The 25,969-nt window shown below is 36.0% G+C and overlaps 2 protein-coding genes across 5 annotated transcripts; both read left to right on the forward strand.

Moving 5' to 3' along the window:
* The first annotated feature begins 121 nt into the window (after positions 1 to 121).
* Positions 122 to 19,314, forward strand: LOC136778875 (adenylyl cyclase X E-like). Of its 4 annotated transcripts, none has more exons than XM_066736026.1 (21): positions 122 to 275; positions 3,463 to 3,997; positions 9,194 to 9,328; positions 9,445 to 9,671; positions 10,383 to 10,539; positions 10,616 to 10,765; positions 10,950 to 11,071; positions 12,762 to 13,009; positions 13,470 to 13,819; positions 13,965 to 14,251; positions 14,565 to 14,741; positions 14,832 to 15,012; positions 15,288 to 15,371; positions 15,452 to 15,550; positions 15,654 to 15,797; positions 15,883 to 15,978; positions 16,049 to 16,172; positions 16,240 to 16,449; positions 16,535 to 16,715; positions 17,059 to 17,194; positions 17,284 to 19,314. In XM_066736026.1, exons 2-21 carry the CDS (start codon positions 3,887 to 3,889, stop codon positions 17,446 to 17,448), a joined length of 3,384 nt encoding a protein of 1,127 aa, XP_066592123.1. In that variant the 5' UTR covers positions 122 to 275; positions 3,463 to 3,886; the 3' UTR covers positions 17,449 to 19,314. The 4 variants fall into 4 exon arrangements, with proteins under 4 accessions (XP_066592123.1, XP_066592121.1, XP_066592122.1 ...); XM_066736024.1 differs by having other exon boundaries at positions 123 to 275; positions 14,526 to 14,741; positions 14,832 to 15,016; positions 15,292 to 15,371; XM_066736025.1 differs by having other exon boundaries at positions 124 to 275; positions 14,832 to 15,016; positions 15,292 to 15,371.
* A 231-nt stretch (positions 19,315 to 19,545) lies between these two features.
* LOC136778892 (protein Rae1-like) lies at positions 19,546 to 21,974 on the forward strand. Its single transcript, XM_066736057.1, has 6 exons — positions 19,546 to 19,956; positions 20,032 to 20,205; positions 20,278 to 20,349; positions 20,416 to 20,700; positions 20,805 to 20,999; positions 21,061 to 21,974. The coding sequence occupies exons 1-6, from the start codon at positions 19,699 to 19,701 to the stop codon at positions 21,145 to 21,147; spliced, it is 1,071 nt and encodes a 356-aa protein (XP_066592154.1). The 5' UTR covers positions 19,546 to 19,698; the 3' UTR covers positions 21,148 to 21,974.
* Positions 21,975 to 25,969: the final 3,995 nt, after the last annotated feature.

Genomic DNA, 25,969 nt, shown 5'->3' on the forward strand with positions numbered 1-25,969 from the left:
CCGCTGGTTACACCTGTCGGGTTTACCATGCTTCGGGGAGATATCGGTAGTGGAAAGTTTGCTCGGACGAAAGTAGTTTGTCGTGTGCGACTGTCCAGTGTGGATCGATCGTCTCGCTCATCCTCAGATTTATGCTTCGCTTCGATCGATAAACAATCCTTATCACCACGTGTTTTCTCAAAGATTCGCGGATACCTGCTGAAATACTCAACAGAAGAGCGTCCTCGTGCTCTTCTCTCAAGGACTCGGTGCACATCAACCTGATGTATCGATAGGTAATATGGGTTTCACCAACACATGTTAAATCTCTCTTTACCACACTCGTACATTTCCTAACGTCTACAAACTTTATTCATGCTTATGGGAAAAATTCACTTTTCTATATATATATATATGTGTGTATATATATTTCTGATCATTTAGCATTTTCTCTATAAAATTTATGATGACTGCTCAAATGCTTCATCCAAGATCGTCCTAGTATATCGAAAAATATGGATTTTCCTGACATATTAATTTGCTCTTTACAACACTTACGTGTAAACATTTTCCTATCACTCAGGAACTCTCTCCACTCTTATCGGAAAATTAATTTTCCCGCATTCATTTTCCTTATCACCACGTGTGTTGCTAGAATTTTTTACCTAAGAATGTCTTGTGGTGTATTGAAAGATGTGAAATTTCTCTTCCCTCTTTAAAATATTATTGTTCCTATATTTTTTATCATCCAAAAACTCTTTTCACTATATAATTTTGGAAAAATTAATTTTCCTGCGTCGATTTTTCATTTCATAGTATTTCTTTTTCCAAAATTTCTCAAAAACCTCCTTAAATACTCCATCAAAGAGTGTGGTTTTGCATTTTCTCAATTAATCGTTGCACGTCAACTTGATGTATCGCCAGGTATGGATTTCATTAACACATTAGTTTAATCTTCACCAGCTAATTATACACTTGCTATCACCCATAAACTCTCTCTACTCTCTTATCAGAAAAATTCTTTTTTTTTTATTTCTTATTATTATGAGTTTTCTCCAAACTTTCGCAAAAATCTGTTCAAATACTCCATAGAAAAACTTCTTTATGTATCGAAAGATATGGATTTCACTAACACATTAATTGTCTCTATGCAACACTTACATATATACGTTCTTATCACTCACAGACTCTCGCGCGTTGTTATCGGAGAAAATAATTTTCCTGCATCGATTTTCCCTATATAATCAAGCGCCTTCTCCAAGATTTTGCAAAAATCTACACAAATATTTCACGAAAGAATGTCCTTACGTATCGAAAAGTATGGATTTCACAATACATACTCTCTGTACATCACTTATACATTTCCTAACATCTCCAAACACTTTACACGTTAAACGAACAAAAATCCATTTTCCTACATTTTTCTCATTCGTATATGTTCATTATCTCATAATTCTATATAGTTATACCTGATAGTCTAATATTGCTCGAAGATTACATTAATCACTCATTTGTACGCTTTTTTCACTCAGCTGTCATGTTGATTTGTCTTATCGCAGAGATATTACTGCAACGTGCAATTCTGTAAAGTTTTAACGAAATGATTAATTTAGTAATTAACAATACAATAATTATAGTCTGAAAAATGTCAGTACACTAAAAGCTTGCATTAATCTCCTGTTTCGTTACTTTATTAATCTCGAGTATGGGATAATTTTTATAACACAACGGTTTGTTCGTCAATCGAAAAAGAAAAAAATTACCAAGTTCCGATGATATACAATTTTAAATTGACTATTAAAGAGCCACGGTTGTTAAAACAATTTGTAATTTTTGATTGAAGCGTTAATAAATCCTGGGAACTCTTTGCGTCATAACGATAGTGATCCTGATAAAAACAGAATTTAATTAACGCTTATATACGGATATTCTATTGAATAATATAAATTCTTCAGGTTTTTACATCATGCCCGTTTTCATTCAGCCTATAAGTATAATATTCCCACGCAAAAAGAGAGAGAAAGAGTCTATTATTTAGCAGTTGCCGCCATGCACGTTGCTCGAATTAAATCTGAGACGCGATACACGCACTGTCAACAAAGGCTACTTTCACGCTCGTAATCGAGAGATGCGAGATAAGCAGTTTTGTCAACGTGATCACGTAACTATATAATCGCACCATGCGAATTATTTTGACTTCCGCGCATTTTTCCGCATGCCTTCGAACCTGATTTTATACTTTATCGAATGTTCATCAGTTTTATGAAAGAATAAACGCAATTATAAATAGATATCATGACTGAGGCATTTTTTTATTTTTCAAAAGTTTATTTACACGTTAACCGAACCTTTCTTTATTTCCGAACATGTTTACCAGTTTTTTAGAAAAATTACACGTGATTTTCGATTTACCATTGGCGCGAATTTTAAACCGTTTTACAAAGTGCCGATCAAACCTTTCCTATTCTAGGAAATGTTCATCGACTATTCGAAAGAATGACACACGGTATAAAATATTGACTCGTATTTTAAAAGCTCCGGAGTCACGTTTCCGAAAGATCGAATGATCGAGATGAGTGTCGATATAAATGACGAGGTGAGAATCGGAGATGGGAGGACGATCGGCCCATGCCACGCTAGCGTAATTCACGTTTCGAAACGAGGCGCGCGTGATTGAATTTTAACTTGAAAACGTTCGGTGCCGACCTCGTAATACTGGTCTTAAAAGATGCAGCCCGCGGTGTTAACCAAATGGAGAAAGTTTTCCGCTTGCCGAAACAACGGATTGTATGTGCATATACATATATATAAATCGTGTGTACATGCTTGCGAGAAAAGCAACACGCAGAAAATTTGCCCGTCGTCGTATCTCGTCCAGAATTGAAGAAAAAAAGGGATGGGGAAGTATAGTTATTTCAGGAATATCGCGGCTGCTCGTATGTACGACGCAGCGAATGTGTTTACTTTTCCATTAAGCCTGCAACGGATCCTGCACTATATCTGAATCGCTAAAACGCGCATCTAGCCGCACTATAGATATATATATATATGTACCCTAGCTACTAAACGGAGAGGAAGAATCGATGCTGCGCAATTTTTAAATATTCCATTTCCAATTTCTCCATTTTTCCAAACATAAGAACCAAATCACGATAATCGCACATTCGGCGGGATGCAAAGCGAAAGTTTAATGCATGTATACCAAATAGAATATCCGCCCTCGTGCAAACGGGTCGTTCACTTTGCAAAGAGTCATCGATCCACTTTTTGTCAGCTTCACTGAATTAATCTCGCTATATGCGTTTTATCGGCTCGTTGTACACTCTAAAAATCCTAAAGAATTCTATTTTTAGGAGATCGACCCGTTGGAAAATAAAAATAATCCCACTGATAATGCTCGATTAAAAATATTCTCGAGTATAATTATATAATTAATAATATGCATATATATAGATGAGCTTCCCGTGCTTTGTTTATTTTCAGGAAATGCATGGATCGTGTCCAAAGGGAGTTTTGGGATTTAGCAGCGAAGCCTAGATGCGACAGGTGTCTTTATCGCAACATAGAGGGTTGTGTGTATATACAAAAAGGGGAGAGGAAGCTTTCGAGCTTGCAAAGGGAAAAATTGATCGGGTGTTACCGGAGAGAGTTTCGAGTGGCCCATTTCCCTTATCACGATAAAGTCAGCTCGGCTTGGCTAGTGCTGTGACAACAGGTTGTGGCGAGAGAGCAGAGTGAGTAGCCGGTGAGGGAGTGCAGGGTGTGACTCATTTGTACGGCTGGCCGATCAGTCTCGTCGCGGATCTTCAACGCGATGGATCGAAGATCGCGCGCGATATTCGACGAACAAAGTGAATCTGGCTTGTGATCCAAGCTTGGCGAAGCTTTCGCGCGACCCGGCCGAAATATGGACGTGGAACTCGTGACGAGGGCCTCGCTAACTTCCCTGCAAAAGGTCGACGATGGCAGGATCGTCTCACCCAACAGCCTTGACGAGTGGACCTGGTCCAGCCTCAGGGTAAGCCTCCTTCGCCAATATTTTCTCTCCTCTCGTCTATGACAAAACTACCATTTTTTATCATCAACATTCATCGGCGTATCGTTCAAAATTCCCGCCATTTTTTCCTGGAGATTGTATTATTTTCATTCGAGTGATTCACTGATGTACCTCTCGTGTTTACGTGAGATTTTGGCTTGGACAGAGATTATTGTTTTATTAATTTAGCCAGGCTAACTTAGATTTGTGAAATATTTAGGCGTTGATCGGTAGATAGTGGACTTGCACGATTCGTCGTCTTGGTATAGATTTTTATTTTCCCTTGAAATTACTGGACATCTTTTGTATATAAAGTAAGACTTGTAAGCAAAAACAGAGTCTGCTACTTTACTGATATAGGAATATGGGAATGAAAAACTAAATGCTGATCAAGATTGAACCAATTTGATCTTTCCAACATCAACATTTTTCGAAATTCTCGCCATTGTTTTGTATAAATTTTCTTTTTATTTTTACACGAATAAAAATCTTTCTAATTGTATATATCAGACTCCTAAATTTGGGCAAAGAGTATTAATTTATAAATTAATGAAAGGTAAGCACAATATAGGTGCTGATATAGTAATTCCAGCAAATTACACCGATTCAAGATTAGCATTAGATAATATCATTATTATCTATCCAAAATTCATAGAATTTTTTCATTTTACTTTCCACTTTATCCTGACGCTAATAGATCGTAGTATATACGTGAGATTTAAACTCGCTTCGTTATTAGTATACTAATTCCTATCACATTTCTCGAAGCTCTCGTGATATTTTCATCCAGATGTTTATTTTATCCCAGCGTTATAACTGAAATTTCTCTCTCGTCTATTTTTCATATTTAAGCAGAAGCAGAAACTGTTATTTTACAAAATTTTCAAAGGGAAAGAAAAACTAGGTTAATTCGCGCGCAATGCTGCACGACGAGTGCATATAACTTCCAATTTGAGAAAAGTTTCTTCGCGTGGGTGCCAGACTTAAACAACGAGCATGTTTCGTTGAGCTGCTATTTATCGTCTTTTTAGAACGTGCTTGTTTTCCATTGAACACCTATTGGTATAAAACCTTGAGTCGGTCGAGCCACGGAAAATCGTCCAGTGTACTTGTACTTGTTTCAGAGTAAGAAAGAAAAACTCTTAGATAAGATTACCTAGGAACTGAAACATTAGCTGCACATATTTTATCTTCAATAATATGTCACTGTGCACGCTGAAAAGTTTGATAATGCTAATTTAAAGGAGGAGTGAATGCGCAAATGCAGAGTGCATTTGGCGTTATTGCCATTGCTTCCTCTTCCTTTCGATTTTCTTAAGGCGAATCTATTATTAGGTCTGACTGCGAAGAACCGCTTTAACATCGTACCCCGTTGAATTTAAAGACTATTGTTTGCGATAATTTACGTCTAGTATAAATAAATAAGCTAAACTCTGCGTGTGTATATAGTGTGTAATAACACAGGTCATTCCATCATAGCTAGAAACGTAAAATGAAAATGCTGGATGATTTATATACAAAAGTGTCTGAAACATTATCGTTTATTTCAATATAATTTTGCAAATATTCACGAAGCATTTTTTTCTTAATTAAACAAAAATTGCACAAAGGATTTTCCTTGGAAAAGCTTGAAAGGGGGTTGAACTATTTTGCGATAAGGCGCGAACACGAAAAAACAAACAAATTGATTATCGTAAAATCATGAGTGTATAGTGCGAAAAGGGATAATTCAACGTGACTAAAAGCCATTATCACTGATCAATCGAACGATGAAACCTCGAGTAGCCGGAAGTCATATCGCTTTTTTATTTGAGGAATACTAGGATTAAATGTCATTTTCTAGGATTCCATTGATCACCCTAGTGGGTATTATCAATATGTTATCTGTGGCATAGGCGAAAGAAACTTGGTAAAAGCTTCGTTCCATTTTTTTTTTTTTCAATTAATCCGATTGACACTGAAAGTACTAGTACGTTCGATGAAAAACAGTAGAAATTAACTTTGTCCAATTGATTATTTTAATCCTTTGGATTTGACGAATAATAGTTTTAAACATTATCAGCAATAAATGGCTTAATTATTATCGCGTGAAAGCTAGTAAAAACATTATTGCGTGATTAATTGCATTAGTAGTCGTTTTATCAGTGATAGTGTATCGATATGTTCAAACCGGCCTTAGGACGAAATCAAAATTTCCCAGCCGAATTTTCATTCCCACACTCAGCTTACGTGACCACGCCAAGACCTTATTAGTTTTCACTGCAAGGTATTCAGTTTAAGTGTCACTACCCAGTAAAGTTATTTCAATACAATTAGCATTTGGCAATGAAGATTCTAGATACAGTAGTACAGCCTTTAAATACAGCTGGTAATCTGAATTGTTCGTGAACTCATTGATAAGCTTTACACGATTTAACAGGTGAGTCAAAACCTAGGCGAGCCCTCTGCTCGACGAATTTAGGTAAATCAGTGTTGAATCGTGCTTGTGGTACAAAAGAAAAGGATTTTTCAGTACACGTAAAGAGCTACCAGTGGATAGAACAAAATAATTATAATCTAGAATCATAAAAAAGATGTGTCTTTCTCTTTCTAAAATCGTTCGTTATATCCATTGATGAAAATCAGGATTTTAAGAAAATAGTTAAATGGCGAGCAGAATGCGGTTGGTAGTCTGAATTGTTCGTGATCTCATTGATATATGCTTTGCACGATTTAACAGGCGAGTCCAAAACTCTGATTAAAGGACTCGGGTAAATCAGCGTTAAATCGTGTTTATAACCACCGATGTGTCTATGGATTGTAAATCAAACATATTGCCGCGTTTATAAAGAAATGTAAAGAAAACATTGATAAGAAATTCAATGACATTGATAATAATTAAAAATGTTCAAGAATAAAGAATATAGTGTTTATGAATGAATATTTGATAATATGTAGAATAGAGAAACTCTGATGGGTTTTGTAAAAAGGATGACGGGAATTAAAGATCAATATTCGTGGAAGGATTGGTGCGTTGTAGGGAATTGTCGAAACGCACGCGCGAGATGCAGGAGAGCTTCAATGGCAGCGCGAAAGCCTGTTCTTTCGGGCGAAAGCTCCCGAGGTCGACTCTCCACGCTCAGCGGGGGTAGGGAACGAGGGCAATGACGTATCAAGGTCTCGGAGGGCCCGAGGTCACTTTGAATTTTAAAGGTCCTCGTTCGTACCCTCACGTTTCGACGATAAAGTACCAAAGTCGTCTAAAACTCTTCGCACGTACGAGCAAAAAAAGTACCATATTTTCCCATTGAAAGAAAAAAGAAATAAAAATTTCCCCCAAAAAATGTCAAATATTTCTTCGATTACACAATGATAGACAAAAATATATACATATATGTTATATATACTATGAGTGTGGCTGAATAATGTATGCACTACTCGGTGCTACATTAATTTTTATTGCAAACTATTATATCTTCGTATTTGGAGATATGATTTCCGGCTAGGTAAGTGTTTATTAGCGAACGTTAGCACCCAGTGCTTCATTAGCCAGGACTGTTTCGAGCGGAGAGTGCGACTGCGCAGCAAAAACTCGGCTTATCTCTTCGATACATAATTTGTGTCCCTGCCAGGCATAGCCACCCTGCACGCGTGTCCAATCGGTCGTATCCGCTGACAGTATTCGGATCGCGAGAAAAGTGTACGAGACGAAAAGCTCCGAAGTTACCGTAAAGTCTCAACTAATTCTTCGAGAAACACTGATTCTCGCTAGCTGGTATTTCGCAGCAAGTGAAAAAGTGATTATAAACGTTCCAATTGTTTGTTATACTCTGTCTGTTGGAGTCGATCCTTCCGAGTTTGCACGATGATTAAAATCGGTTGAGGAGCAAAAATCGCGCTTGTTTTTTTTATTTTGCCGGCACAAGAACGACACATGTGGAAATTCCATGACGCGTTCAGCCGAGTAAAGGCCTTTGGTAAGCGAGTAAAATTTGTTTCGTAAATTATCAGACCATCGAGATCAGCAGAACCCTCTCTGGGGCTAACTCCAAGGAAGTCCTTGATACACTAACCGCAGGTCCGAGATAATAAACGTTTGTCCAAGTTCAAAAACAATCCTCTTATCGATATAATGAGTAAGAGAGTTGAAATCATTTGGTATAAATGAGTTGCAAACGGGAAGTCGATGGTAATTAAGTAATCGTGCTTCCGTTCAGACGTCTGCATTATTATTTATATAATACACTGACAGGAGTATTATGACTCAGATTCTCTTAATGTTTCTTTGAGTGTCGCAGAGTGATTATATACGTATAATATATTTGGCTAACGCAACCTGAAACGCCATGCAGCAAATATATCATAAAATAAGACAAATCTCGCGAATCTCTCAATTTTTCCCATGACTCTATCTCTCTTGGGAATCAAGAGCTTCAGACGTGATTTAATTCCACACACACACACACACACACACACACACATATTTACACGAGTGAAATAAAAATTTACATAAAACACTGGGAAGATCCTGAATAAAAAGTTTAAAAAATATAGTTAATAATTTAAGAAAAACATCCGTAAATAATACCTGCTGATAACGATAAAAGAATTCTAAAAGATACTGATAATTATTTGTATCGAAATTATATCTTTTTCTGATAAAATTCAATACGAAAATTTGCAAATAATTCATTACGTTAAACTTGCCATATCATATACGTTCAAATGGGAGCCTGTATCAAGTTTTCAATTTTACGTGTAAATTTTTTCTATCTTCTTTATCACGCAAAAATTTATCTCGAATAATGATCTCGCCAGAGTAGCTACGGTTTTGTAACAATAATAATAATAATAATTGAAAGTACTCTTGCGACAAGATGTAAATTACTCGGTAGCTATATCCGTGCCAATTACTTAGAATTCATTCCAATTAGACTATCCGCAATTAAACGTACAGATACGCTTCTCACCTGTCATCCAGTGCACTCGCACTGAGGAAAAAGTTATCCCAGCATCGCGGACTCGTTATTGGAAAACCCAGTTTATAAATTCAATAATCTCCTAAGTTTATCTACACAATTAAAACTATAAGTTTTCTTTTAATAGAAACAATTGATGTATTTTTTAATCGGATAGAGCTCGACCAGTTTACATGTAGAATTTTTTTATCAACAATTTCACGAAAGTTTTCATTTTTAGAAACAATTCAAGTACAAGAGTTTGGAGAAGCTTTACACGATTTATCAGAGGAGGCTGCAGTATGGTTACCTTTCGCTCTTCGTCCTGTTGCAATTGGTGCTCGGATTCGTTTACACGATTGTCTTAATCACAATGGTAATATTACAAAGTTGTTAAAAACAGAAGGAACTTTCAAGATTATTAATAAATCTTACCGATTGATTTTCTCTATTTGCAAGCTCACAAGTTATCTGTGTTTTTTTCTGTCTCAGGTCAGTATCGAGAATTGCCTGCCAGACGTCCTAATTTCAAGCATAGTGGGTGCTCTGCTTTGTCCCGTGATAGCTCTGTCCTTCAGGTCAAAAATCATCTCAAGGAATACGTATTTGCCAGTATTACTGTCCTGCCTGATCGTCACGCTGCTGGTAATCGGCGACCTGGCCGTACCTCTCTATTACACTCTCCGCACTGACGAGGACATGCCCAACAGGACGATAAGGTACTTTACGCGATAAAGAAGAAAATGAGAAAATTCCTTACATATACTGTATACATATACACACATAATATCCCCAAAGCCGGGTTTAATATTTATCGCTAACCTTCATTCACCATACTGGCTGAATCATTGCGACAAAATTCATGCATTCATTGATAAAACCGAGCAACTCTAATGATCCATACTGCAAAATCTTTTATCGATCGACATCTCGCTCTATTTTATCTTAACAACTTGGAATTGTCAGATTAATTTTGTCCTACTTAGACAGACACCTTATTATTTTCATTCAATAATATGCTCGGAATGTCAGCTGATTGGTTATAGTATACAAGGTGTCCCGTTAGATCCGTGCCAAACCCATAAATTCATTTAAAATGAAGAATTTTATGAATGAAATTCTTATATCATTTTTTTTATCTAGCAGTTAATTAAAAAGTTATTAATGATTACGAATTTTGCGACTCTAGTCATTTTATTGGTAGAACTATCTGACGATGTTCTCCTATTGTTCAGCGATTGCTTGGATAACTAAAGAATTAATAGAAATTTTCAAATAAAGGAATTTTTGTTTCTTATAATAATTATTGAGTTTTAATTGAAGAGCTAAATACAAAATGGTATAAGACTTTGATTTTTAAAATCATCTGCTTCGTTTGAATATTAATCGGACACCCGGTATATATGTGTATATTTATCACTTATTTACAGACCATCGTTCGCAACACACGCACTCCTGGCATGTTACGTGTTTCTACCATTGACGGAAAATCTGCACGCGTTCGTTCTTGGAGTAACAGCGACCATGTGTTATCTGGCTACTCTGTCGCTAATCACTTATAAAAATACATCCTATCAAGTTAGCAAGGTGCGACCTAAGCAATAATTGCAATATCTGCTATCTTCAGAGCAATGTTTAACGAAGCGGCTATCGTGTATTTCAGATTCTCACCGATGCTCTGTATTTTATTTGCGTGAACGGCCTGGGACTTTACTTCAGGTTCATGAACGAGGTTGTCATCAGGAGATCATTCCTAGATCGTCGGAAATGCGTAGAATCGACGCTAAGATTGAATTATGAAAAGGATCAAGAGGTAAATCGCCATATTTCTCATCGGGTAGTATATAGTTTCTAAAACGCTCCTAAAACGTTCCTATGTGTCAGATTGATTCCAAGAACGTTTTAGAAGCGTTGTTGACACTATGTAAACTGTAATGTACAATAGACCATATTTAACGTATCTGTTCGCATGTCATTATCGGGAGGAAACATTTCAGGAACAATTGACGAGGAGCATTCTACCGCAACATATCGCCGCCAAGATCAAAAAAGACTTTAGAGATATTTTCAAGTTTATAGAAGAGCATAAGAAGCCACCACCCAAGGGAAGGCCACACAAGTAAGAACTGTAATTTATTGCAAAATGCGTCGAGTAGAATACACGTGGTATTGTAACCTGTGGATTATTCAATGACGAACAACTTAAATATCTGAAGTTACAACTATATATTAATATGAACGTCGAAAGAGTGCAAATGAATTAGGCATAGTGAATAAGTTAGGACCAGGAAAGTGTGAATATCACCGATGCACTCAAAACTGTACTATTCGAATCTTGTTCGATTATATGCCGAAGTCCACGTACACTTATTGTACGACGCATCACAATTTCGAGTCATTATATAGGTGTGTTTTCTTCTTAAACTTGAAATTATATGGACGAAGAGGTTGTGCCATAGTAATCCCAGGCTCCCAGTACAACGGCCAGCAGAGTGTAATTAGCACTAGCAGACTAGCTCCCGGGGCCGGTAACCGATGGAAAAGATTGATAGATTCCTTCTGTCATTGGACGATCGATTATGTGGTCCTGAGCCAATGGTGAATTACGGCCATTACGGAAAATCTCGAAATCGAATGTCACCTACCGAAGAATCACGACGGTCTACGGAAAAATTCTGTCACAATTCTGTTTCAAGTTTCACGTTGCTTTGTATACTTTGTTAGGGCAACTCCGTTCTTCCCCGAAGTAACGCGCGTGTGGCTTGAGGCCGCAAGATTACGATTGACTGCATGCAAACGCATAACTGATGTCTCATCGTAGTAAGAAAGCGGTTTATGTTTGCACGTCGCCGTTATGCATGATGTAATTTTTAGATTTTTTTTTTTTCGTTCGAGTGCAAAAACTACTAAAAAGTGTATTATTGAAGAAAAGAATTTGGTGTAGAATTTGGGCACTACCCTTAACAGTGTCCTTCAGAAGCCCATTATGTGTTATAATTGATTTTGATTCAGAAATTTAAATTATACGCAGGGAAGCCTCTTCTTATTGGTTCACTATGCCAAATTGATTCATAGGCCATTCTAGCTATACTGTAGTATAGAAATTAGCAGAGGAAGTACATACGTATCGAAGTTAGCTAAAATGTTCTATGAATCAATTTGGTCAATTTTTGGCACAGTATACTATGCGATTAATTAAGTCCAGAGCCAACCGCTAAATTTATTTTACGTTCCTGCGTGAGAAATTTGTTTTAATGAATCGGGAGTATCATTTTTCTCTTCTATACGTTTGCCCTAGCATCATTCCCGGAAATAGGGTACATAGGGAACATGCCAGTTTGAAAAAACAAGATTTGGCGAAGAAGTAGCCCTCTCCCAAATTTAGCACGTAAGTTGTAAACAGTAGTTTCAGGATTCCAGCTGTGCTGCGTGTATTTACATGGCATTGGCTAAACAGCCAATGTAAAATACCAGTAGCGAGGAACAGAACATTTTTTATTGTACATATTATAATTTTCTATCTAGCTCCCTATTATTCTGTCCAAATCACGAAATTTCAGATTCCTTCCCCCTCACTGAGCTGGCATTTCGTCTTATTCAATGAAGAAAGAGTAGAAGAGAGGAATAGAGACGAGTTAGGAATAGGCAAGGCTATAGGCTTAAATACGGAAAATCCACTGTGTTACAATATATAACTATGTGTATTTACATAAACGCAGCCGGCATATGGATAAAATAGAATAAATATTTTTACATTTTCAAGTGCTTCACTCGCGATCAAACAAAATAAACACAACGTTCTATTTCAGCGATCTCTGCGTTGAGATGCACAATAACGTGAGCATTCTTTATGCGGATGTTGTGAATTTTTCTGGATTGACCGTGACGCTCCCGGTTCGAAAACTCGTCGAAACTCTCAACGATCTTTTTGGCAGCTTCGACGAAGCTTCCGAGAGGCACAATGTATTAAGGATAAAATTTCTCGGTGATTGTTATTACTGCGTTAGTGGAGTACCAACACCAAACTCAGAGCATGCCAAAAGCTGCGTAGATCTTGGTATGTGAATGACCGAACCGTACAAAATAACTCAACTATACAGAGCGGTGAATTTTCAATAGTAAGACATGATTCACGTTACATCGGATCGAGTTCGAGCCGTGCTGCTATTTCAAATGTTTAATTTGAAAGTGGTAGAAACTCAGTTTAAAATAAAAATTCGATAGGATAGCCTCCTCGAAATACAGATTTTCTTTTCCAAAAACTCTTAACGAATAGGATTGGTAAAAAAATATTGGAGTTATTCTATTTTCGCCACGTTCGAACTAAAACAATGAAAAACGAAATCTACTCGAATACAGTACAGTGCAACATGAATCTGGTCTTGAGTTAGTGTTTTTTTGCTGCGCTACGCGAAATTGGTGCAATTAGTTGAAATAAAACAAGCCATGTTTTCTCCAAGTAATTGCACTAGTGCACCGAATAAAAACAGATCTCTGATGAAAGTATTTGTTGACAGGATTGGACATGATCAAGATTATAAGAGAGGTACGAGCAAGGGTACGTCGAGAGAGTGGTGTGGATGTAAATATGAGAATAGGAGTGCACTCTGGCAATATCATCTCGGGAATACTGGGAGCTAACAAATGGCAATACGACGTTTGGTCACGTGACGTAGTAATAGCGAATAAAATGGAACAGACTGGGAAACCGGGTAAGGTCCACGTGACTCAACAGACACTGGATCTCATAGATGCCAGCGAATACGATTGTGTCCCTGTAGAGACCTTGAATGATGAAGTGCTGAAGAAGTACGGAATCCAGAGCTACCTGATTACGCCTGTGCTTACGGATTTGCCACATTCGCAGGTGCGTTATTTATTCATTTTTCGGTCAATTTGCATCGCCCTGTTTCTTCTCTTTAAGCAATTTGTCAAGTTCCTACGCCACTGATGCCTCTTTCGCGAACTTCCGTTGAGTATTTCGTGTCTTTGACAGGCGAACCTTGTTGCAGAACAGCGAGAACAGTTTGACTATTATGGCACCGGACTCTCCACCGCCGGTTAACAAGCACTACATGCGATATTACAGTGTGAGGCCACCGCCCAGTGTCATATCAAGCTCGAGAAACAGCAGACGCCTAACTTCAACGGTAAACAATCACGCGGACGTGTTCGCTGGCACCTACAGACGTCGAACTCACTTTATGGACTCCTGTCTCAGGGACTACCACCTGATGCTAAAAGCCGCCGATGCGGAAATGGAAAATGCCATTAAACAAATGCCGCTCAGCAAGTGGGAGTAAGATTTTTCTATACCCTTCTTCACTGTATTCATTTGTATTTACCATATTGGAGCAAAAATCGTTTGATTCAAATTAATCTTTATTTGAAGAGTGCCAATTAAAGTTATACTTGGTTTTGATCAGAAAATCTCTGATTGAATTTTAAAAATATTATTTGAATCAAATCAAAGTTTATCTGATTAATTTCATTGTAATATCGACCGAGTAAGTATTTCATCGGCACCATTCAAAAGAGGATACATTTGATGAATCAAATGTTTTTTTTCTCAGTGCTACTTCTAGTTTTACACCTGGTTTCTACAATCCTAGGCAATGGTGTAAGTGGGAGCATATCAATCCTTTATTCCTGACATTCCAAAAGTGGAGCTGGGAAATACCATTCTTAAAGGAGCCTGACCCTTTGTTCAAGTTTTACATCGGTTGTGCCGCTTTTGTACTGTTCTTCATGGGTCTAATCTTTCTCGTTCCGACCCTAACTCTTTCACAGTAAGTAGAAAAATTTGCTAGATTTTTTAGAGAATCTTATTTTCGCGGAAAAGAAATGTAAAAAGAACTTTGGTTTGCTCGTTACCGCAGGTGGCATATGAGTACAACGGTTGGTTATTCCGCAGCGATGTTGTTTCTCATTGCTCTGATGCCACTGACGTGGATGCACTTTGCATGGAATCGCTGCAAAGATCCTCATGACGAACATGAAGGACACGTTCCCCAACCGAGAAATAAATTACTCTACTTCTTTTATCAAACCAGTGTCAAGGCAAGTAATTCTGTCTTCTGCGCGGAAAGAATTTGTAAGCTTTCATTAAAGTAATTATTTTTTTAATATCTGTGTGTGGGTGTGTGTGAAATATGGAATTTACCCTTTATCTTCCCGAAACGATAATTATAACTTCTTGACTTAATGCGAAATATTCTTAATTTAGATAAATTACGATTGATTTAATTTAAAATTTACTATTTGCGATTTTAGCTAATACTTCAATCGGTATGTAGCGTATTTCTGAAAGTTTAATGATTTTTTTCAAATTACAGGTAGTTTGGAGCGCATTTTTGAGAACGGTACTGTTTCTGGTCATAACGATTATGCTTGCTGCCTGTGCCATGTTCGATATGATTGTAAGCGATACTTTTTATAAATAATTTTCTTTAAAAATTTGTTATTCGCGTGATCACTCGGTGGATTGATTAATTTTCAGTTTGAGTGCGAGAATGTGAACTACTTAGCCAACAATAATATAACCTCGAGCATTGCAGAGATCGGGGCGGCCAAACTTGATTGCATATCTACACCTTGGGTAAGATTATTTAGTAGGTACACGTAAATTGTAAGTTTACTCAAGCTAGATACTCAGCTCAACTCAATGTAACATCGATGGGATTTTGCAATAATGCTTTTAGCAAATGACGGAGACCTGTTCACTGGCGATTCTTACCAGTTTCCTCTTCCTCAGAGTTCATTATGTCTTAAAACTTGCAATTGGCATACTCATAGTGGCATTTTACGCTTGGAATGTCTGGGTCAATCGATCTTTCGTATTTCAGGTGATTATTATCATTTTTGTAGAAACTATGCATGTCGCTTGTCATTGTTCCACTTAATAATTTGCACTAATTTGTCTGTATGCAGTCTGGTGAAACGTGGAACCCGCATATGGAGCCAAGACTGGCACACGTTTTAAGCGTAATTTTCCTAACGTTCTCTTTGCATCTGATTGATCGTCAGGTGAGCTCGTTAAACTTGTCTTTTCTTTCCAGCGAAACGTCCATATTCACTCTGTTTAATATTTATTTAGGCAGAGTATCTCAGCAGGCTTGACTATCAATGGAAACGACAACTCACGAAGGAACAGGATGAAGCTTTTCACACTAGAAATGCAAATAAACTTTTGCTTCGAAATATACTACCGGAACACGTTGGTTCGTATTGAAAAAATTGCTAAGTAGCATGAAGTAAAATATTGCTATTAATTAGCCGTGTTTTTAGCTGAATTCTACTTGAACATGAACAGAACGGAGGAAAACGAGCCATATCACGAAGCACATAATAACGTTGCAGTGATGTTCGCTTCTTTGACAGATTTATCAATTGACGAGAGCAATATTCTGATTGACCTCAATGAAATAATATGTGAATTCGATAAACTTTTATTTGAGCCATATTACGTTTGTCGGATAGAAAAAATCAAGATTGCAGGTATCAAGTTGAATATTAAATAGTATAATATTAGTTTTACTTCAAGTCGCAACATTAGCTTTAATTGATTTTTTCAATGAAAAAGGTACTACATATATGGCAGCTTGTGGTTTGGAGGCAAATCGTCGTGATTCCATGCACAGTAACGAAAGTGACGAGAGTTTTGGTGACAATGTTGTTAAAGTTATGGCACAATTTGCTGCACAAATGATGGCTGTACTCGATAGAATGAGCGCGGAATCTTTCTCAACCCCTAAGCCTTACAAGTAAGCATTACCATACAGAAATAATTATTAAGCTATTATCAATAGACAAATTTTTGTAATTTCTGAGATATGAAATTTATTCCCAATATTTCTGAAATTATATTTAGCTTCATAATCTAATTTTAAACATTTTTAGTACAGATAAATCATGATCGATTCATTTAATAAAATTTTAATGAATGTTTACTAATTACAATCAGATATTTACTTTTTGCCAAATATTTCCTTCAACTTATTAAGTTTGTACTGTTTTAGTCAATATAAACTAATTTTTCTCATTATCAAAAATTGTTTTATTAGTGGATTATTAGAGGAAAAACTAAAGTTCTATTGTTGTTCCTAGATTGAGAATCGGAATATCACACGGTGAAGTTACAGCTGGTGTTGTGGGTGCGCAGAAACCATTGTACGATATTTGGGGTGATGCTGTCAATATGGCCTCGAGGATGGACACCACAGGTTTGCCTGGAAAAATACAAGTACGATTATTTCAGTAAAACTCGTAAGTTTATGTGCTTCCGTTACTCTTAACAGCAGTCGTAGTAATATCGTTGTTGTTGATGCTCAGGTTACCGCAGAAACTGCAGCAGTTCTTGAACAGCAAGGCGTTAAATGTTATCTGCGTGGCGACACCTACGTGAAACCAAAGGGTTACGTGACCACATATTTTGTAGGCGTGGACGAAAAACGGCAGCTACTACGAGTCGATTCCGTGGAGGAGACTAGCTTATGACACGAACGTGTTAAAGCGAGCATTTGACTTTATATTAAATAAGAAACTCATGATATCAAATGTTTCCAAAAATTCCGTCCTGCGTAGATTAACGAGCAGAACGGAGAGACCAAAGAAAAAATCTAGGAGACCAAGTATTCATCGCTAGACCTCTTATATTATATTAGTAAACAAGAAATAGAAAATCTAGTACTTCAAATTACTTTACAACTAAATGCAAAAGTCATTTGTCAATAATTATTTTAATAATCAAGTAATTTCAAGCGATGATTTAAGTCTCCATTATATGAAGAATACTTAAGGTAGTAGTCTAGTAAATCGACCGGTTTTGCATGGTATTTTTCGGGAATTTTTTTGACTACCTAAATGAAATGCAAAAAATCTGAAAATTTTATATGTTGTTAATACTATATTGAATTATACAAAATTTTTTTTTTTTCATTTTTACGATATTTTATTTAAATTATATGGGGTCAAAATAGATGAAAAATAAAAAACATGTGCTGCTGGCCTGTGAGGTATCTCCAGTTTGGGTAACCGGAAACAAAAAAAGCAACGGATTATTGTTCAGTAGGATTGTCATTCTGGCAGGTGCTAGAAAAAATTAATTTGGTTGAAAAATAAAAAATGGCGGACTTCGAAAGAAAAAGGTACAATTTTTTGTGGAAATTGGGTTGCAAATTGAAAAACAATGGATGAAATAAAAATTATCCTAGCACCTGCCAGAATTACAGATGTGTAGAACAACCTGTGAAAATTTCAGCCCGATCGGTTCAATAGAAAATCTGTTATGCCTCGGGCCGACCGAGAAAACGTGTTTTCGAGAAAAACGCGTTTAAAGTTTGGCTAACAGAACTTTCATCCTCACACTAATCGTCGATCTTCGGTGTGTGTAACAAGCTTTAGGTCTCTTTATACGTGTCAAACGCGAGCATATATATTGTTATATTCTTTCGTATATCAAAAGGTATACGAAACTTCAAGGAAATATAAAGGTAATGAGTCATAATAGTGAGGAATAACCGTTAGCAGCTGTCGCGCAACTTACAGCGTTCAATTATGCGACGCTCTCGAATATATGTTATATCTTTGTTAATATTTTGAATATCGGTTTAAAATTTATACACCATATTCTCATGTTGGTGTACTATCGAAATATGAAAAAAAAAATTTTTCGACCCAAACAACTAGACTACTACCTTAAAAGAATTATTTAGATTTAATAAATGCGCGGCGAAGCGAAAGATTGTGTGTTTGACTCATAAAGTATATATAGTAAAAACAGAATGAACTCTATTTATCTTTGACCACAATGACGACAGTGAGATTTTTCGAAAATACATATTAAAATTAAAACAACCTTTATTATGTATGTAAATATATAGAGATATTTATTAATACAATAGATTCTATTAAAATTATACAGAGAATCTACATTTATTTTCAACCGTGACGATTGATACGACAAAAATATTTTAAATTTGTAGTTATAATTATTCATTATTTGATTGTATGGAAGTAACAACAAACTCAGAAATCTGTAAAACTTGTATGTATTATATTTGTTCCAACATCACCAAAAACCATTTATAAAACTGTCACATTTCTACACAATACCTAAAGTAAAGCTGTGGTACAGAAATTTGACCATTTTTCATGCAAAGTTTTTCGTCATGTTGTAGCAAAATATATTTTATCGAAAGGAAGAATAACTATATATATTTTTTTTATATCATACACGATAGCAACAGGCCTCTCTTGTTTATTTGTAAATACTTTTGTATATATTTTTTAAAAATTATATCTAATCCTAATACGTTATATATGATAATTTAATTAAAATATTTATTACAAATTAAAGTGTTACTTGTTGTGTGTTTTAATTTACCTAACATATTTTAAACATGCTTTATTAATCTGTCCGATCTAAGCTTTAAGATTACCAGGACATACTATGTACATACAGTGGGGTAGAGGTAATTTGAAAATTGACGCTTTGGTACATACCTAAAGCTAATAGCGAATAGCGTTTGGAGCGTCTCCGTGAACGCACCTGCTCCAGTGGCTCCCCCCAGTTCCAATTTTCCACAACCATTCCCCATGTTCTGTTCCTTACTATTTCTGTTTGTGTTTCCTGCTGTTTCCTTTTAGTTAACTGCCCGGACGGATTGCCGGTGGACTGTGCTTGTTTAATTTACCTAGTGAAGTGATATTGTTTACTTTGAAAACAAAGCATTAAAATTTACAAATATGTTTAACCAAAGTAGTTCGCTGGTCAATGTTACATCGTCTACATCAAATCCTATGAAAGATTATGAGGTAGCTTCACCACCAGATGATTCTGTTTCTAGCCTCGCATTTAGCCCAGCATCTTTGGCACAAAATTTTCTTGTTGCTGGCTCTTGGGATTGTAATGTTCGTTGTTGGGAAGTGGAAAATACGGGTAAAACAATACCCAAGTCAATGCAAACTATGGCAGGCCCTGTATTGGATGTTTGTTGGAGCGATGTATGTTTGTTGATCAATAGAACAATATTTTTTTTAATTAGAACAATAATCATGATGAAAGTATTTTCTGAATAGGATGGAACAAAGGTTTTTATGGCTTCCTGTGACAAAATGGTCAAGTGTTGGGATTTAGCATCAAATCAAAGTGTACAAGTAGCAGCACATGATGCTCCTGTAAAAACATGCCACTGGATAAAAGGATCCAATTACTCTTGTCTAATGACTGGATCCTGGGATAAAACATTAAAAGTGAGCCTGTTATAATAATATTTATAGAAAACTGTTCATTTATAAGAAAAAATATATTTTCTAAAATTTTAGTTTTGGGATACACGTAGTCCTAATCCAATGCTCACAATCAATTTACCTGAAAGATGTTATTGTGCAGATGTTGTAAGCATTAATGGTTCAAATATAAATATAATATAAATTTGAATAGTAATAATGTTTATTTTCCAGGATTATCCAATGGCTGTAGTAGGAACTGCAGCTCGTGGTTTAATAGTTTATCAATTGGAAGGTACCCCTCAAGAATATAAACGATTAGAATCACCATTAAAATATCAGCATCGTTGTATAGCCATATTTAGGGATAAGAAGAAAACTCCAACCGGTTATGCACTTGGTAGCATAGAAGGACGTGTTGCTATACAATATGTAAGTCCAGTAAATCCAAAAGACAATTTCACATTTAAATGTCATAGATCAAATGGTGCTCCAAATGGCTATCAAGATATTTATGCAGTAAGTTAATTTATGATTTGTTATTAAAACTTTCACCATGTTTCTCTCACATATATATATATATATATATATAAACATCAATATTCTATATATCCTTATTTTAGGTCAATGATATAGCTTTTCACCCAGTGCATGGCACGTTAGCTACTGTTGGCAGTGATGGTACTTTTAGTTTTTGGGATAAAGATGCAAGAACTAAACTAAAACCTTCTGAACCAATGGAACAGTCAATTTCACGCTGTTGCTTTAATCATTCTGGTGAAATATTTGCCTACTCTGTTTCTTATGATTGGTCAAAGGTAATTTTATTTAACTTATACTAATAATTCTATTTTTAAAGCTAATTTAATTTTTTTATAGGGTCATGAATATCACAATCCAATGAAAAAGAACTACATATTCCTTAGGTCTTGTTATGATGAATTGAAGCCAAGAACCTCTTCATAGTCATAATTTTTATTTAAATGTACAAAGTTTTTACATAAGTTTAATAATTTTATTACTAAAATATAAGGTTCTTGCAAATAAGAAGGTTTTTGTCAAATTCAACTAAACTTTATTTTTAATACATAAGCGCAAACGATCTTATTGCGTCGATTTCCATAAATCAACTGAACGTTCAACCTCATGAACAAATGTTTCTCATGCTCCTAGCGACTATATCAGTTGTCTTTTAGTTTATTGGTTAATCAATAAACTATTATTAGAAAAAAAATTATAAAAATTATTTTTACAAAAGCTATTAATAGAATTTGTTAGTGCAGTGTGACGAAATATTTTGCTTTTTTAGATTTCCTATTGTACATTGAAAGTCAGTCAATCATTACAATATTCATACTCTACAAATAACAATTGCGAAATGTATATAATTTATTGTTTACATAATTGTTTCATTATTTTTATGCTATTTGTATGTGACATTTTTTTTTTATTTTAAATTACTGTTAAAATATGGATAATTAATATCATCAAAATATGTACAAATACTTTTGCTAAGTAGTTTATTTAATAAATATGTATAAGGTCCAAGGTAATTATAAATACTGCAGTGCACTCGTGATCGTGAGGCGGCCATCTGGCGACGTCGCGCCAAAGTGGGGACTGAGGAAAGCGGAAAAAAAGAGCTGAGAAGAGCGAGCAGCAGCCTGCAGCCCGCAATGACCCTCTCGTCTCTCCCTCTCTCAGCACGCCGCCCCAAATGCCCCGAATCCCCCCGCCCCCAATGGTCCCGATCCTTAGCTCTCTAGGCCCGGTCTTACAGGTCTCAATTAAATTAATTATGCTAATAAATGTCACGCGGAATATACATATGTAGAGTATTTCGTATGATATATTTTATGTTAAATATAATATATCATACGAAATACTCTACATATATTCCGCGTGACATTTATTATAGCATAATTAATTTAATTGAGACCTGTAAGATCGGGCCTAAGGCCCGGTTCCACAAGCCTTTTTTGATCTGGATTAAGTTAATTTTGCTATATTTTATGTCACATAGAATATAGCATAATTAACTTAATCCAGTTTAAACAAGGCTTGTAGAACCGGGCCTTAGCCTTTTAATTTGACTGAGAGAATCTTTAATGTGATTTGCTATTCTTTTGGTATAAATTAAATTCGAATTTTTAATAATGTTAAGGACATTTGTGTCATTAATTGATCCAGTTTCTTAATCACTTCCAACCAATAAAATCTAGTATGATTTAATAAGGGGCAATTCCAAAGTATGTAGTACACTAGTACAACCAATGCCAGATATGGCTTTTTCTAATGTTTCGATGCATTTAGGAACTGCTTTAAAAAGACACCAGCACTCTTACTATGTAGTGCTAATACGCGCGCCTATGTGTAACTCATCCTCGCTTATTTCGTATATACACAATGGGAAATTAAATCATATGTAGCTCAGGCATCAGATAGTGTAGTAATGAATTAAATAATATAATTCAACCCGGGAAAGAAAACTATAGTATAATTAACGGGAATCCGTATACCGACATTACAGGGCGAAAACTATTTCGCATGCAACGTCGTCATTTGTTGACGGATTCTAAAGTTATTACAGGTTTTTGGAAATGCCAGAACCTTATCTACTAAGTTACGTTAGGAAAATTAACAAAAAATGAAAAAAAAAATTTTTGTTTAAATAAATATATTAACATTATTGAGAAACAACAATTAAATCGCAAAATCCCCCAAGGTACTTTACTAGATAATGTTCATACGTTTCCAAAAAGTCCACAAAAATGCAAATCTGTCAAGAAATGACGATGCTGCATGCAAAATAAATAATGGAAGAATTCCGTATTCGGGAAGTCGCCAACACGAAATTCTTCCATTATTTATTTTGCATGCAGCATCGTCATTTCTTGACAGATTTGCATTTTTGTGGACTTTTTGGAAACGTATGAACATTATCTAGTAAAGTACCTTGGGGGATTTTGCGATTTAATTGTTGTTTCTCAATAATGTTAATATATTTATTTAAACAAAAATTTTTTTTTTCATTTTTTGTTAATTTTCCTAACGTAACTTAGTAGATAAGCTTCTGGCATTTCCAAAAACCTGTAATAACTTTAGAATCCGTCAACAAATGACGACGTTGCATGCGAAATAGTTTTCGCCCTGTAATGTCGGTATACGGATTCCCGTTAAGGTGTGGTGTGCTCTTGGCACTTCTACAAGATTCCCAAAGATCAGAAAATTAATTCGAATCATTTACTAATCGGAAGGGATCTTGTAGAAGTGAGCCCCCCCACCACGACAAGGTGGCACACCGTCGGGGAGGGAGGCGGCGCCGCCTCACCTGAAACAAAAAGAAAACAAAAATATACTTGAAAAAACGAGTATTCAACCCGAAATGTGGAAGGATTTTCAAAGAAAATATTTCCACATTTCAGATTCTAATTAGGAATTTCAAAGACAGACAAAGATATAAATTAATAAAGCATGCTACAAAAAGTGAATGAATAGAGAAACTAACTAAATTGTTACTTCTTTCTAGCTGTTAATTGAAAAGCTTCCTCCTCTCGAGCGTGAATGTTAATTCACACAAAGGTCAACCAGATCATGACTAATACTCTCCTCAGTGACTAATTACCCTTACTTTCTTTGTCCCTTGGTGTGGATCCGAGTTGTCACACGAAGAACTACTACGTCGAGGAAACGATTTACACATCAATAAAGATGGACCCCTATTAGGTGAACTTAATGAGCCAACGTCGAGAGTCCACAAGATCAAAGTAAGTAAGGGTTGATAGTCGCTGAAGGAGGATCAGCCCGAGCCAGTTGACACTCGAGAGTCCACTTCTCAATAAACACCTGTACTTGAATTAACAATGAATGAAAGTAATAAAAGTAAATTTGCCTATCCTTGAAATTATTTAAATAAATGTGGACTTAAGTAGACGGAGAGTGTTTACTTCCTACTCCTTGGTAGCCTTGTTCTATAAGAGTCCTTCCTAAAACATAAAATAAATTAAACAAATATGAGAACTAAGAAAAGAATGTATTTGCCTGTACGTCTTCCTCCAACGACGGCTCGATTTCGAATGATGGTTTGACTCACTCCAACCTAGGGTGGAAATGACCGCATGAAAGGTGTCGATTCGTTATAGGGTTTATATATATCGTTATTGGATACGGGGTCACTATCCATGGTCCTCTAGCGCTCCACCTGAAACAAACAAAAAAATTAGAATAAATTTGGAAAAAAACGAGAATTCAACCCGAAATGTGGAAGGATTTTCAAGGAAAATATTCCCACATTTCAGATTCTAATTAGGAATTTCAAGGACAGACAAAGATATAAATTAATAAAGCATGCTATAAAAAGTGAATGAAAACAGAAGCTAACGAAATTGTTACTTCTTTCCAGCGGTTAATTGAAAAGCTTCCTCCTCTCGAGCGTGAATGTTAATTCACACAAAGGTCAACCAGATCATGACTGATACTCTCCTCAGTGACTAATTACCCTTACTTTCTTTGTCCCTTGGTGTGGATCCGAGTTGTCACACGAAGAACTACTACGTCGAGGAAACGATTTACACATCAATAAAGATGGACCCCTATTAGGTGAACTTAATGAGCCAACGTCGAGAGTCCACAAGGACAAAGTAAGTAAGGGTTGATAGTCGCTGAAGGAGGATCAGCCCGAGCCAGTTGACACTCGAGAGTCCACTTCTCAATAAACACCTGTACTTGAATTAACAATGAATGAAAGTAATAAAAGTAAATTTGCCTATCCTTGAAATTATTTAAATAAATGTGGACTTAAGTAGACGGAGAGTGTTTACTTCCTACTCCTTGGTAGCCTTGTTCTATAAGAGTCCTTCCTAAAACATAAAATAAATTAAACAAATATGAGAAATAAGAAAAGAATGTATTTGCCTGTACGTCTTCCTCCAACGACGGCTCGATTTCGAATGATGGTTTGACTCACTCCAACCTAGGGTGGAAATGACCGCATGAAAGGTGTCGATTCGTTATAGGGTTTTTATCGTTATTGGATACGGGGTCACTATCCATGGTCCTCTAGCGCTCCACCTGAAACAAACAAAAAAATTAGAATTAATTTGGAAAAAAACGAGAATTCAACCCGAAATGTGGAAGGATTTTCAAGGAAAATATTCCCACATTTCAGATTCTAATTAGGAATTTCAAGGACAGACAAAGATATAAATTAATAAAGCATGCTACAAAAAGTGAATGAATAGAGAAACTAACTAAATTGTTACTTCTTTCTAGCTGTTAATTGAAAAGCTTCCTCCTCTCGAGCGTGAATGTTAATTCACACAAAGGTCAACCAGATCATGACTGATACTCTCCTCAGTGACTAATTACCCTTACTTTCTTTGTCCCTTGGTGTGGATCCGAGTTGTCACACGAAGAACTACTACGTCGAGGAAACGATTTACACATCAATAAAGATGGACCCCTATTAGGTGAACTTAATGAGCCAACGTCGAGAGTCCACAAGGACAAAGTAAGTAAGGGTTGATAGTCGCTGAAGGAGGATCAGCCCGAGCCAGTTGACACTCGAGAGTCCACTTCTCAATAAACACCTGTACTTGAATTAACAATGAATGAAAGTAATAAAAGTAAATTTGCCTATCCTTGAAATTATTTAAATAAATGTGGACTTAAGTAGACGGAGAGTGTTTACTTCCTACTCCTTGGTAGCCTTGTTCTATAAAAGTCCTTCCTAAAACATAAAATAAATTAAACAAATATGAGAAATAAGAAAAGAATGTATTTGCCTGTA

This window comes from Prorops nasuta, unplaced genomic scaffold (assembly GCF_024137725.1).
Source record: "Prorops nasuta isolate Cenicafe-Biocafe unplaced genomic scaffold, Cenicafe_Pnas_1.2 PNAS00015, whole genome shotgun sequence".
Classification (NCBI taxonomy): Eukaryota; Metazoa; Arthropoda; class Insecta; order Hymenoptera; family Bethylidae; genus Prorops; species Prorops nasuta.

Excerpts from the sequence above, each read along its gene's own strand:
- LOC136778875 (XM_066736024.1), top strand. The coding sequence starts at position 3,887 with ATGGACGTGGAACTCGTGACGAGGGCCTCGCTAACTTCCCTGCAAAAG. Across the intron at positions 14,252-14,525 it reads ATGCCGCTCAGCAAGTGGGA|TGCTACTTCTAGTTTTACAC; the intron begins GTAAGATTTTTC and ends TTTTTTTCTCAG. Across the intron at positions 14,742-14,831 it reads CCGACCCTAACTCTTTCACA|GTGGCATATGAGTACAACGG; the intron begins GTAAGTAGAAAA and ends TCGTTACCGCAG.
- LOC136778892 (XM_066736057.1), top strand. The coding sequence starts at position 19,699 with ATGTTTAACCAAAGTAGTTCGCTGGTCAATGTTACATCGTCTACATCA. Across the intron at positions 19,957-20,031 it reads TGGATGTTTGTTGGAGCGAT|GATGGAACAAAGGTTTTTAT; the intron begins GTATGTTTGTTG and ends TTTTCTGAATAG. Across the intron at positions 20,206-20,277 it reads CCTGGGATAAAACATTAAAA|TTTTGGGATACACGTAGTCC; the intron begins GTGAGCCTGTTA and ends CTAAAATTTTAG.